Source organism: Eutrigla gurnardus (assembly GCF_963514095.1).
Source record: "Eutrigla gurnardus genome assembly, chromosome: 14".
Lineage (NCBI taxonomy): Eukaryota > Metazoa > Chordata > Actinopteri > Perciformes > Triglidae > Eutrigla > Eutrigla gurnardus.
In genome coordinates, this window is record NC_139937.1 from 24,485,563 (window position 1) to 24,498,106 (window position 12,544).

The 12,544-nt window shown below is 41.2% G+C and overlaps 2 protein-coding genes across 3 annotated transcripts; one reads left to right on the forward strand and one right to left on the reverse strand.

Moving 5' to 3' along the window:
• Window positions 1–1,172: 1,172 nt before the first annotated feature.
• LOC311024132 (uncharacterized protein) lies at window positions 1,173–4,918 on the reverse strand. Its single transcript, XM_084026412.1, has 5 exons — window positions 4,805–4,918; window positions 3,860–4,222; window positions 3,202–3,468; window positions 3,031–3,093; window positions 1,173–1,947 (listed from the first exon to the last, which is right to left on the reverse strand). The coding sequence occupies exons 1-5, from the start codon at window positions 4,872–4,874 to the stop codon at window positions 1,835–1,837; spliced, it is 876 nt and encodes a 291-aa protein (XP_083882538.1). The 5' UTR covers window positions 4,875–4,918; the 3' UTR covers window positions 1,173–1,834.
• Window positions 4,919–6,432: 1,514 nt separating this feature from the next.
• psmc4 (proteasome 26S subunit, ATPase 4) lies at window positions 6,433–12,268 on the forward strand. Of its 2 annotated transcripts, none has more exons than XM_084027231.1 (11): window positions 6,433–6,504; window positions 7,197–7,295; window positions 8,052–8,238; window positions 8,834–8,980; window positions 9,398–9,507; window positions 9,674–9,767; window positions 9,961–10,128; window positions 10,336–10,412; window positions 10,826–10,994; window positions 11,634–11,689; window positions 11,826–12,268. In XM_084027231.1, the coding sequence occupies exons 1-11, from the start codon at window positions 6,472–6,474 to the stop codon at window positions 11,937–11,939; spliced, it is 1,254 nt and encodes a 417-aa protein (XP_083883357.1). In that variant the 5' UTR covers window positions 6,433–6,471; the 3' UTR covers window positions 11,940–12,268. The 2 variants fall into 2 exon arrangements, with proteins under 2 accessions (XP_083883357.1, XP_083883358.1); XM_084027232.1 differs by having other exon boundaries at window positions 6,493–6,565.
• Window positions 12,269–12,544: the final 276 nt, after the last annotated feature.

A 12,544-nucleotide genomic window follows, 5' to 3' on the forward strand; every position in this document is an offset into this window, starting at 1 on the left:
ACATCTGACATTTGAGTGTGGAGGATTTACAGGGTTGCTCATCTTCTTAAAACGGCATGGAAGGAAGCCTGTCTGACATTTCAACTGACGGCTGAAAGGTTTTAACCTGTTTTTATCCCCCCCCACACACACACATACGCACACACACACACACACACACACACACACACACACACACACACACACACACACACACACACACACACACACACACACACACACACACACAACCACGTGTAACATGACCACAGGTGCAGCTGACTCGCTGTCTCACTCAGAGGGGAATCAGTCGTGTGTGTGTGTGTGTGTGTGTGTGTGTGTGTGTGTGTGTGTGTGTGTGTGTGTGTGTGTGTGTGTGTGTGTGTGTGTGTGTGTGTGTGTGTGTGTGTGTGTGTGTGTGTGCTCTGATCTCTCGTTTTGGCCATTTCATTATGCCAGCAGTGAGGATTACTGTGCTGATTGCATGCTTGTCCTTGCACTGACAAATGCATCATTCCTGTGTGTGTGTGTGTGTGTGTGTGTGTGTGTGTGTGTGTGTGTGTGTGTGTGTGTGTGTGTGTGTGTGTGTGTGTGTGTGTGTGTGTGTGTGTGTGTGTGTGTGTGTGTGTGTGTGTGTGTGTGTGTGTGTGTGTGTGTGTGTGTGTGTGTGTGTGACTTCCTGTCCCTAATTCCACTAACATCCCTTTTCATTTTTTCTTCTTCTTTTAAATATGTGGATTATGAATATCCACTTGTGCAGTGAGACGTATTGAGGGTAAACTTTTTTTATCGTACATTTTAATTAAGAGATGATTCCATTTGTTTCCTCTTAGTTTCAGCCACATATTTTGCTCTTGAAATCAATCTTTCATTTGCTCGTTGTTTAGGTTTGGTTGCTTAAAGTTAAGCCGGATGTTTGACTATTAAGTCTTCTTTCAGGCAAGTGGAAGAAAATATCCAAAATACCAACACGTTGAAAATGTCTATTTTTTGTTCTCCTAAATTTGCCTCATTAGCATATTTAAACATAATATTACTGCCTTAATCAACATGGAGAAGGTTAATGGTGATATCCATTAGTAACTTCTTGTTCATCCTATTCACCTCTAGTGTCTTCAAAAAGTTTTATTTTAATTAAAACATGGCGAGAAATTGAATACATTTTTTTCTTTCTCAAAAAAGAGATATCCAAAATTCCCTCTTTGTATAAGCAAATTGAATAAGACAGTTAATCATTTGTCATTAATCATATTTACATACAAACCATAATGGCATAAACCCTTAGAAATAGATATAGAACAAAACATATTTTTTTATTTTCTACTCTGTTTGTGTCTGTAGATGTCTCAAAAAATCATTACATAATGAAGAAAAAGTGAAAAAGAAGGAGATAAAGAATTAAAAATTCCTTTTCTTCCTTTTGATAACGAGGGAACAGATCGCGAAGATGCTTAAGACTTAGAAGAGAGAACCAGACGTGCACTTTTCTGATGGAGGCGGAACATGTGGGTTCCCAGGAAATCCACATTACACACAAGCACATGACTCATCTCAAATAAAGAGCAGTGAGAATGAATAAATAGGGGTAACAATAAAATCATCTATTCAAATATAATATACACTTATTATTCTGTCACCTTTCTATGCAACGTTCACAATCATACAGTTTATATTGTGAATAAGTAGACAAATACATTCTCCTGAGGCCTCTAAATATTAGGAATATGAAGAAATGCTTTGCTATCATGTCTCATATGTTACAGCTTGTTGAACCGTTGTGATGGCCGGATTGTCCCTGGCTGTGAATGACCTTGAAGTTGACCCCCGACAGCCTGGGTCTCCGGTCTCAAGCCCCTCAGCGTCTGTACCTCAGCAGGGCACTTAAGAGGCTCAGCAGGACGGTGATGGGCACCAGGAGGAGAGCCGCGTACAGGGGCCACGGCTCCGGAAACCCTGCCTCGCAGGGCCCTGAGAAAAACGCAAAAAAACAACAAAATAACACTCGATGAAGCGTAAATCACTCGCATCATCACATCATTGATGGTGATGGATTTGCTGTCATCATTTCTACAGCTCAAGGAAAATCAAAACCAAAATTCCAACACAACCAAATATGCATGATACCGCTAGCTCTTCAGACTACATTGTATTTGGGTTGGGTACGATGGCCACTGTCAGGTTAGACGATGAGTTTTGTCGTGACTTGGCTAAAACAGACCTTCGATCACCGACCAATCGTCACTGGTTGTGTGATGTCATCGCTACTCAGTACGTTATTTCTCGCCAGCCTTTAGTCCCTCTATCGTGATTGTCCCTCAGGGAAACATCAAAGAGGCAGGGCTGATGTTGCCATGGTTACGAACAATTCACCCCTCCACCGGACAGCGCCAAACATCGTTCCTCTTTCACTTCGCCATTGTTTAATTTCATGTGCTATAGATGCCCAAAGACCCGAGAATCGAACCACCGATCTTTCCGATTGGAGGACGACTCGCTTTATCTCCTAAGCCACAGTTCTCGTCTATGACACGGTACGTGTTATAAAACGATCGCTTTGTCGCCCGGGACACTGAGTCGTGGCTAATGTTGTCGTGGCTGACGTCGTGGGTGACGTCGTGGGTGGACGTCGTGGCAGACGTCGTGGCTAATGTCGTGGCTAATGTTGTCGTGGCTAATGTTGTGGCTAATGTCATGGCTAATGTTGTCGTGGCTAATGTCGTGGGTGACGTCGTGGGTGACGTCGTGGCAGACGTCGTGGCTAATGTCGTGGCTAATGTTGTCGTGGCTAATGTTGTGGCTAATGTCATGGCTAATGTTGTCGTGGCTAATGTCGTGGCTAATGTCGTGGCTAATGTTGTCGTGGCTAATGTCGTGGCTAATGTCGTGGCTAATGTTGTCGTGGCTAATGTTGTCGTGGCTAATGTCGTGGCTAATGTCGTGGCTAATGTTGTCGTGGCTAATGTCGTGGCTGTCGTCGTGTGGTCTGAACCAGGCACAATATGGCATTTTTTTTCCAGAAGAAAGTGAGTGCTTTGATTTGGACAGACTCACCAGAGATGGTTGTCGGACATGTTAGCGAAACATTTTTCTCAGCGTCTCCAACATCTTCAGCAACTAAGAAGAAAAGAGCAAACGAACGTTGCAGCATTTCTGACCACTGAAGCCTTGAAACTGTCTCTTTCAGCAAAAAAGCAATGCTTTTAGCAAGAGGGAGACTATTACCAGCATGGTAGTGGAGGATGCTTTCCGTTATCAGATCTCCGTTCAGATGCAGCCGACACTCATACCTCCCCTCCCGTCTCAGAGAGCCGGTCTCGGTGAGCGTGTCGTAGAGCCGAGTCGGGTCGGCATCTCCTGGAGCGGCGTCGACGGCTTGGAGTTTGTGTCCGTCGTGAAAAATGGACAACGCAATCCCTGGATGTCGGGTCACGTTTACCTCACACCAGAGCAGAGAGTCATTGTGACCGGTGAGGTTAAAGGTCATGTTGTCTGAAAAAGAGAGACGCAGGTAGAGATGCAGGTGTATACGTAGCATGTGAGAGCCCACAGTCAAATACCACGATGTTCATAGAAACCTGGATACTAATATAAAATAGTTTTTGCCTTCAAGTAAAGTCTGGATTTATATATAGTGATATATAAATCTGAGTTTTCTTTTCTGGTTGTAGCAGTTTCCGATTTACTGGAACTTGAGAGAAACCGGGTTTCATCGGGAGAACTTCTGTTACTCTGCAGAAAACAACACACAAACTGATTCTGTGCTCAACCGAAATGTCGAGTGCTGACTTTAAACTCTAACCAGCACTATGTAAATAAAAAAAGTGGTGTCATTTATCCCCTAACTGGAAAGACAAAAAGCATTGTAAAGCCTCGTATTTACCATAAACCATCAGTGAAGTTCCATTTCCTTTGATCCGGAAACTTTTACTTTTCTGTGTGGTGATGGACATTTTGCACAGGTACTTCCCACCGTCGGCCCATTGGACGTTCCTGAACACTATGGACTTGTTCGTAGTGTTTTTATTATTGTCGAGAAGGTCAACACGTCCAGCATATTTCTCAGAGGGCTTCCACACTCTGGGATTGACAGTGTTGTTCTGTGTTACGTACAACCAATACAGAGCCGCTGGGTTCGTCACTTTCTCATCATGAGAAAGATTGAGATGACACGGCATTATGACATCATGACCCAGAGTGGTGGTGACCACAGGGGGCTGGTGGACTGTGACCAGAGAGAGAGTACCTGGAACAAAACAGCCAGAAATGTAAACCAGAACAATTTCCTGTCAAAACTAACCTTCTCAGTATCTTCCACCGAACCGCTCAACCTCTGCCTGTTTTGCTCTTATAATGATCGTATGATGGTTGTGAATAAAGCTACAGGAAGCGACTGAGTCGGTGCAAGCAAATGCCACAATATTAAAGGCACATACCACATGACATGTTGCATGCTCTCTCTCTTTGTCCCTTGTTTTCCTTCTGCCTTTACACTCATCCAATAAGAGCAACAAACATAATCTAGATATTACCAAATCATGGAAATGTAAGAAAAATACACTACAGTGTGGACGTATAAGTGACAATAACATAGTAAAGAAATCCCCAGAGAAAGCTTGAAAATGCCTGACTGAAATCTGAGCACTTGCAGGAAACATTATCAAGAGTCTGTCCTTAAGATAGGACTTGAGAAAGAAATTGCAATTGCCTGCAAATGGACAAGATGGATAAAAAGACAAATATGCAAGATGACTACATTTCCCTAGATAAAAGCTAATGGCAAACACAAATTTCTCATCTACAAATCAAGAATATCTGTAAGTTGTACCTGAAGCCGTAAAGTAGAGAAACATCCACTGTGTCAATCCCCATTTCACCACCATGAGGCTGTGAAGCATCTCAGCCAAAATAATCTTTCAGGTTTCTCTTCTGAAAAGACGGCAGTACTGACGTTACCTCCTCCGAGTGCAGACTGATATAATACATGCAGGCGTATGTTAAACCACTTCCTCAGAATGAGATGAATCTACCGCTTTTAAAGTGTCAAACAGTCCAAGGATAGCATTTAGATAAATACAATTGTCAGTATATATAAAACGTACATGCTTTTCATAAAATGAAAGCACACTAACAGGATGTGGTTCTTTTTTTCATGTGGTTTTTGAATAATAGAATAACATATTTGAAGAAACAATCTCCGTTCAAGGTGCTGTTGCTCGCTGGTTCTAGAGCTTTTTGTTTTTTCAGTTGTCATGAAACCTTCTTTTATTCTGAGCACTTTTCATTCGGTTCATTCTTGATATTTTTTGCCAACGTGAAACAAGAGCAGCTGATGAAGGTCATGTAACTGACTGAAAGCTAAACATGTAATTCTTCCATACACATTATATACCAGTCTTAATTTTACATTTTTACCAATTTGTTGCTGCGTCAAAAAGGAATTTCTTTTAATTTTGAGGATTTTTATTGTACTGGTGTACTTTTTATCATCTAATAATAATATGTATCAGCCAATACTCAAAGCCCAGGTATCAATATTAGCATCTGGGCTGAAGAAGTCACATAGGTTCACCTCTAACTGTAAGTTAACCTGATATGCTGCTGTTTCAAGGTCTATAATTCATTTTCAAACTCAACAAATTACTTGATGACCTTTATGGATGTCTATGCATGTAGGCTTGTGCATAGCTGACAGACAATGGTGTGATTTTTGTATGCATTCTCCCACACAAGGGAAAAGCTAGTTCTAGGGTAATGATCTATTTTCTTTTTTCAGTGGAGCCTGGAATGGAAACCGCTGTGATGCATGTGCAATGAGTCCTTTGTGGTTTTCACAAATTGCAGAGGTGTTAAGACCACCAACTCTGCAACAGAAGATTAAATTGATCTGCGCACCCACTTGCACACTGGGACTGTGTCACTCGTGCATGTGGTGAAGGTGTCAAAAGAAACGGTTTGAAATCATTCTCAGTTTATAATCATCTATAATGTTTGGCATTGATTTTATTATAATATACATTTTGTATTCTTTAAAATGTGTGAAAGTGTGTCTAGGCTGTAAACTCTCTCCTTCAGCCTACAACAACAGCCATATGAACAGTTTATGCTATAATAAATCCAAACAGGATGTGCGGTGAATGTTTATGCCAGTTAGGTTTTCACATACAATGAATAAATATGGTAAGAGAAAATTAAAAAAAAGATTTAAAAAAAAAGCCAGTACTAAACATTATAAAAAGTTGTACAATGTAGGTAATTTGTATCTAAAATAAGTAATAAATGAAACTATACATTTTGTTTGTTTTTAGACAAATTGTGACGTAATAAGTATTATTCCCTTACACACGCCAAAAATATATAAAAATAATAATTTACACATAATTATGGAGCCAGAAACCAGCCTGAAACAACTTATGCGAGCGATGAACTCCATTACCCATACGACCCTCTGCCAACGTATTGCGTCATAACGTCAGTCGCTCGGTATATTTCAACATGGAGGATATCGTAGCTGTAGAAAAGAGCCCGGTATGAATTAGAGAGATTGTTTCCTGTTTTTTTTCCGCTTTAAATTGACAGAGTTTCTGTGGTAGGCGTTTGTACATTTGAGTGGTTGACTGTTGCTCTCTGCTGTTGTGTGTTGCAGTGTTTCACCTTTTGTTGGCTCGTTAACTGTCGAAATGTAAACGTGCCAATTCATTCTCTGTTCGGTGTAACGTTAGTTGCTATGTCATGCCAGCTAGCTGCTATCGTTAGCCTGATGCTCATTGAGCTCGACAACAAAAACACTGATTGGCTTTAAAGTAGACGACTTTTTTTTTAAAGAACTACGCGCACCAGATATTAATGTTAGATGTTGTTTTTATTATTCTGCCGCTGCGTCGTAAGCGGGTTTAAATAGTTAGCTGTTTGCGAGCCGTTTAAGCTAGCTAGCTGTCAACGAGCTAACGTTAAACTAAGCTACTGTTTGTGTTTGTTAGTGCAAGGCAATAATCGATCATTCAGTTATTAATCGGCGAGTTTGATTTTTGTTCGGTTCTCTGTTCCTGAGCTGAACGTAACGTTTGATTGTCTGTCTCACACACACACACACACACACACACACACACACACACACACACACACACACACATACATCGCATAATAGCTTGTTATGCATTAACATTTCAATAATGCCTAATGTGTATATGATTTTTTTTTTTATGCTGTCACCTTCGCAGGAAGAAATGCCTGCAGTACTGACCTCCAGACCTCAGACTGGTCTGTCCTTCCTGGCACCAGAACCAGAAGATCTTGAGGACCTTTACAGCAGATACAAGGTCTTATACTTGCCTATACACTTGCAATACAATATGTCTAATCTATATGTGTTACAAACTGTTGCCTTGAACGTGAATTGCATTTTTGTTTTATTCTGTCTTCATGGAAAACGGGGATTTGGTCCACTCAAATTCTGGGTCACATTGATTCCAATAAAGACAAATATAAATCAGGAAACTTGTACAACTGAACCTCATGCATGACATTACAGAAGCCTGACTTCAGTCCTCTGCAACGCTATGTGTATCTCTGATTTTTCAGTCGGTATACATCAGCAACATTTGCTTCTGATGTTACTTTTTTGGTGCACCTGTTATCTAGAAGTAATGTAGAATAAGCCCATTAAGACTAATGGTTTATTAATTACATTATACTTCACATAGACATTCTTGACTCTACTTTATATTTATGGCTGCCTCACAGAAAACAATGATAAACAATGTGGTGCATTAACTGTGACCAGGTACCGACTACATGCTGATTCAATCGGAGCATATTTGACATACTGTAAGAGTGGCCAATGCATTCATAATTTATCATCTCAATAATTTCAGACCTTGTTACATACTTAGGCTTTTTAGACCATATTTATGCTTATGGTCGAATCCCAGATTTCTCTCAATTGTTTTTTTATTCCTACATTTTTTCTTAAACTCTTAAAAGCTACAGTTTTTGGTCGATGATCCCCAGACAGCAGACTCATGGTACCTCCATCTCCAGCAAGCTCTCACCTCCCTTTTTCTGTCTGTCTGCAGAAGCTGCAGCAGGAGTTGGAGTTCCTGGAGGTGCAGGAGGAGTACATCAAAGATGAACAGAAGAACCTAAAGAAAGAGTTCCTCCATGCCCAGGAGGAGGTGAAGAGGATACAGAGCATTCCGCTTGTCATTGGACAGTTCCTGGAAGCTGTGGACCAGAACACAGCCATTGTTGGCTCTACTACAGGTACCAAGAAAAACCTGGCAGAATGTAGACACATGTAAAAATGTACTCTATGTATCATAAGACCTATATTCAGCTTCATGGCATCATAGCTTTTAAAGAGCAGTCCTTAAATGTGTGCAAGGGTGGAGGTGGATGTTACATCTGCCCTCAAATCTGCACTCAAAACACATAAATAGAACCTGTTTCCTGTTGTGTGCTGTCATTTCTACAGATGTCACTGCGGTGTCTCACTCACTGTTAAGCTGAATTTTAAGGGCGTATTTCCTGCACTGAGGAACAATTTGATTCTTATTCAAGTGAATAATGGAAAAACATAGTATGCATTTAAAAACCTCAAACAAATGACTGAAAATAAATGAATAAACAGAAAATGTGGATAATTAAAAATGAATGAAATGGCAAATGATGCATACATGCTGTATATTTTTGAATGCTTTCTCGTGTTCAGGCTTTCAGAGTCTTAAGCGAGAACCTGGAAGAGATGAACTGAGTGCTGTCACTTTTAATTATTCAGTGGGAGGTCCATGTTTTAAATCTGTAATGAGTTCTGTTCCTGTCTTCTTTCTCCTTTTATTCATCTTTGTTCCTCTCTCAGGGTCCAACTACTATGTGCGCATCCTGAGCACCATCGACAGAGAGCTGCTGAAGCCCAACGCCTCCGTCGCCTTGCACAAGCACAGCAATGCCCTGGTGGATGTGCTCCCTCCTGAAGCTGACAGCAGCATCATGATGCTGACGTCGGGTAAAACACTCAGTACCACCGTCTCCCAGAGCATTTCTGGTCAGGGTTAATAGCTCCTCAATTAAGATGGCCGTTGTCATGTCCGGAGACGACAAGTTTCTGCTGTTCTCACAGAAGATTGTCTTCATAATTTTTACTATCAGCATTCAAATCAAGCCATCACAGCCTCTCACAGTCGGTTAAGTCCCAGAGGGTTCAGGGTTTAAGGCCATATGTGGAAACATTGGGATTTGGCATAAGATTGATTGACCAATACTGTAAACTTTTCACATTCTGTTTACATTGTTGGCTAATTAAAAAAAAAAATGAACACTACATTTCTGACCATACCTTACACATTGCAATTATAGCAAGATATCCAGCCTTCTTCAAAAAAGGCGCAAAGATAACTTTCCTTTTCACCGTTTCTGCTCCTAGACCAAAAGCCCGATGTGATGTATGCCGACATTGGTGGTATGGACATTCAGAAGCAGGAAGTCCGAGAAGCTGTTGAGCTGCCGCTCACACACTTTGAACTCTACAAACAGGTGAGATATTCAAGAGAAATGTCACTTATTTTGCATGGACAACCAAAGTTTTTCATGGATTTTAACTCTCGCTTGTCTCAGTGAGTGAAATATCATAAACTTGCTTTTTAGAAAAATGTAGAAAGTCTGCGCTCGATACTTAACAGTGGTCTATTTCCTTTCTCAGATTGGCATTGACCCACCCAGGGGTGTCCTTATGTACGGACCTCCAGGTTGTGGTAAGACCATGTTGGCCAAGGCCGTGGCACACCACACTACAGGTAAGGTGTTTATGGTGTGAGATATCTTGTTTTGTACCAAAGTAGATGAAATGGATTGAAACACTATAAAATATATCTGTCATTATTTGAAACACTGACTACAAGCAATATCTATTTTCATGATGGGCTGTTGGTAAGGATGTATGTACAGTGAATAGAAAAATGTAACCTTGTCCAATCTCTCCGTCCCCAGCTGCATTCATCCGTGTGGTGGGGTCGGAGTTTGTTCAGAAGTATTTGGGTGAAGGCCCTCGTATGGTGCGTGATGTCTTCCGGCTGGCCAAGGAAAATGCCCCCGCCATCATCTTCATTGACGAGATTGATGCCATCGCCACGAAGCGTTTTGATGCACAGACCGGCGGTATGACCATGTGTGGCTCACGTGTAGACTTGCTGTATACAAACTAGAGTTTTGTTGTAGATTTCATGTTGCTCTCGTTTTTCTTACTGCAGTCAGGATTCTCATTTTGAGATGTTTTTATGTTTCCCTGATCTTCTCCTTGTCAATGCAATAACATTCTGGGAAAACATGAACCATCTGACCTTGTTTTTTTTTCTTCTTCTACAGCTGATAGGGAGGTGCAGCGAATCTTACTTGAGCTGCTTAATCAAATGGATGGCTTTGACCAGAACGTCAACGTCAAGGTGAGCATAGTCGACCTGCAACCATCTCCATACACACTGACTGGTGGTGTCGGAGATTTCAGCTGGAGAACTGTCAAAACCAGCCATGCATTCTCCGAACCTCCTGTCTGCTTATTCACCTTCAGCAAGCATCCAAAAGGTTTATGTTGTCAATCTTGAAAATCCTTAAAGGGACACTATTGCTCATAAGCAAATGCAGCTCAGACTTGAACAAAGAAAGCCCTCTATATATAAAGTAGGTGGCTGCTTATTTCACGGAACTGTTTTCTCTGTGAAGATTTCCTAAGGGGGTCCACTTCACAAATTTCTACTTTTGGGTCGAGGGTTTCAACAGGCTGGCAAAACCATTTCCCTAGATACCATAGGTGCATTCGAACCAGAAGCAAACATCTCTTATCCCCCCCATCTCGTAGGTGATCATGGCCACCAACAGAGCAGACACGCTGGACCCAGCCCTGCTACGTCCTGGTCGTCTGGACAGAAAGATTGAGTTCCCGCTGCCAGACCGCCGGCAGAAACGTCTCGTTTTCTCCACCATCACCAGTAAAATGAACCTCTCCGAGGAGGTGGACCTGGAGGACTGTATCCTTGTGGTTTAACAACCGCGCATTTAAGTATAGTGTGAGTGTGAGAGACGGAGTGAAAAATTCAGTTTTCCTTCCAAAGGGCATGCTTTCTGATGGATTAGCGCAGTACAAAATAAGGTTTTTCTTTACATACAGTAAATTATGAATTGATGTTTGATACTTGTTTTCAACATGGGATGTTGCGGGCATAGGGTTAGCAGTTTCTTGTGTCGTCCTTCTTCTGCCTCTGTCTGTGCAAATGCGGCCTCTTTTTATTTTCTGGACATTTTGGGCTTTTTCTGACTCTTGTTTACACGTATGAATGTGTGCAGTATCTGTGTGTATTATGTCAGTTTTTAGTGGTGAACCAGTCTATTTGGGTAGTTGGGTAGATATTTCACTGATGATGGGAAGTTGTAAACTCTACTAACAGGCATGCAGAACGACGGCGTAGAGTTCGGGCCTCGGAACTCAGAATCACAAAGATTAAAAAAAACATACAGCAGCTGGTTCATTTGCAGTTCAAACAGCGTTGATGGTTGAGAGTGAGCAACCTGTTTACACTGCATCTTTCCAATAATCCATGTTGAAACGGCTCGGGTACTCGCATGCTCTGGTTTGGTGTGTTGGTCCGTCGTCCTTAACTGATTCACAGATGTGGCCAGACCAGACAAGATCTCTGGCGCGGATATCAACTCCATCTGCCAGGAGGTGAGCTGTGATTATCTGATCATTTAACCCCGAACCATTCCTTTCTTTTCCTGGAGCAGTGCAAAATGAATCTGCTAAATTATACATTATTTATTTGTTTTCTTTTCCTTCCGTTTCTTTCTTCTTCTGTTGTCAGGCTGGCATGTTGGCAGTGCGTGAGAACAGGTATATCGTCCTGGCCAAAGACTTCGAAAAAGCTTACAAGACCGTCATCAAAAAGGACGAGCAGGAGCACGAGTTCTACAAGTAGAGTTAATAACTACATCTGGGGGAAAAAATCTGTCCAGACACACGTTTGTTATGATTTACATCTGTGTGTCTGTATCCACAGTGTGTCTTTTTGTGGATTTGCAGTCTCTGACTCACTAAATTTACTCACTGCAGCACACGGCCTAAAGTCAGATTAGACCTGCCATCTTTGTCTCCAGCCTTGAGAAGACACACTACCAGGTGTGAGTGTCTTTTTGTTGCTGCTGCAGATATATAAATAAATATCTGGCCCTGACTGTAGCTAGGATAGAACATTTGTATCTATGTGTACTCCATTAACAAGACATTACATCAAAAAAAATAATTAAAGTTTTCCATAAAAACCCAAATGATGGTCCTTGTTTTTCTGCCTTGAAATACACTTTTATTCAGGATACTTATTGTAACACTAGCATTGTGTTGTGAATTTTGTTGTCGTAAGCTGAATATTGGGATGGAAATATTGCTGTGACAAATATTGATTAATTGATTGATGGGAAATTGGAGGCAATGCTTTTGATTAATTGTTTAAATATTTTTTAAACAAAATTGCAAAAGAAAACACTGGTTCCAATGGGAATATTGGTTGTTTTTTAAATTAAATAT

Excerpts from the sequence above, each read along its gene's own strand:
- psmc4 (XM_084027231.1), top strand. The coding sequence starts at position 6,472 with ATGGAGGATATCGTAGCTGTAGAAAAGAGCCCG. Across the intron at positions 8,239-8,833 it reads CATTGTTGGCTCTACTACAG|GGTCCAACTACTATGTGCGC; the intron begins GTACCAAGAAAA and ends TTCCTCTCTCAG. Across the intron at positions 8,981-9,397 it reads CATCATGATGCTGACGTCGG|ACCAAAAGCCCGATGTGATG; the intron begins GTAAAACACTCA and ends TTCTGCTCCTAG.
- LOC311024132 (XM_084026412.1), bottom strand. The coding sequence starts at position 4,874 with ATGCTTCACAGCCTCATGGTGGTGAAATGGGGATTGACACAGTGGATG. Across the intron at positions 3,469-3,859 it reads AACTTCACTGATGGTTTATG|ACAACATGACCTTTAACCTC; the intron begins GTAAATACGAGG and ends TCTCTTTTTCAG. Across the intron at positions 3,094-3,201 it reads CATCCTCCACTACCATGCTG|TTGCTGAAGATGTTGGAGAC; the intron begins GTAATAGTCTCC and ends TTTTCTTCTTAG.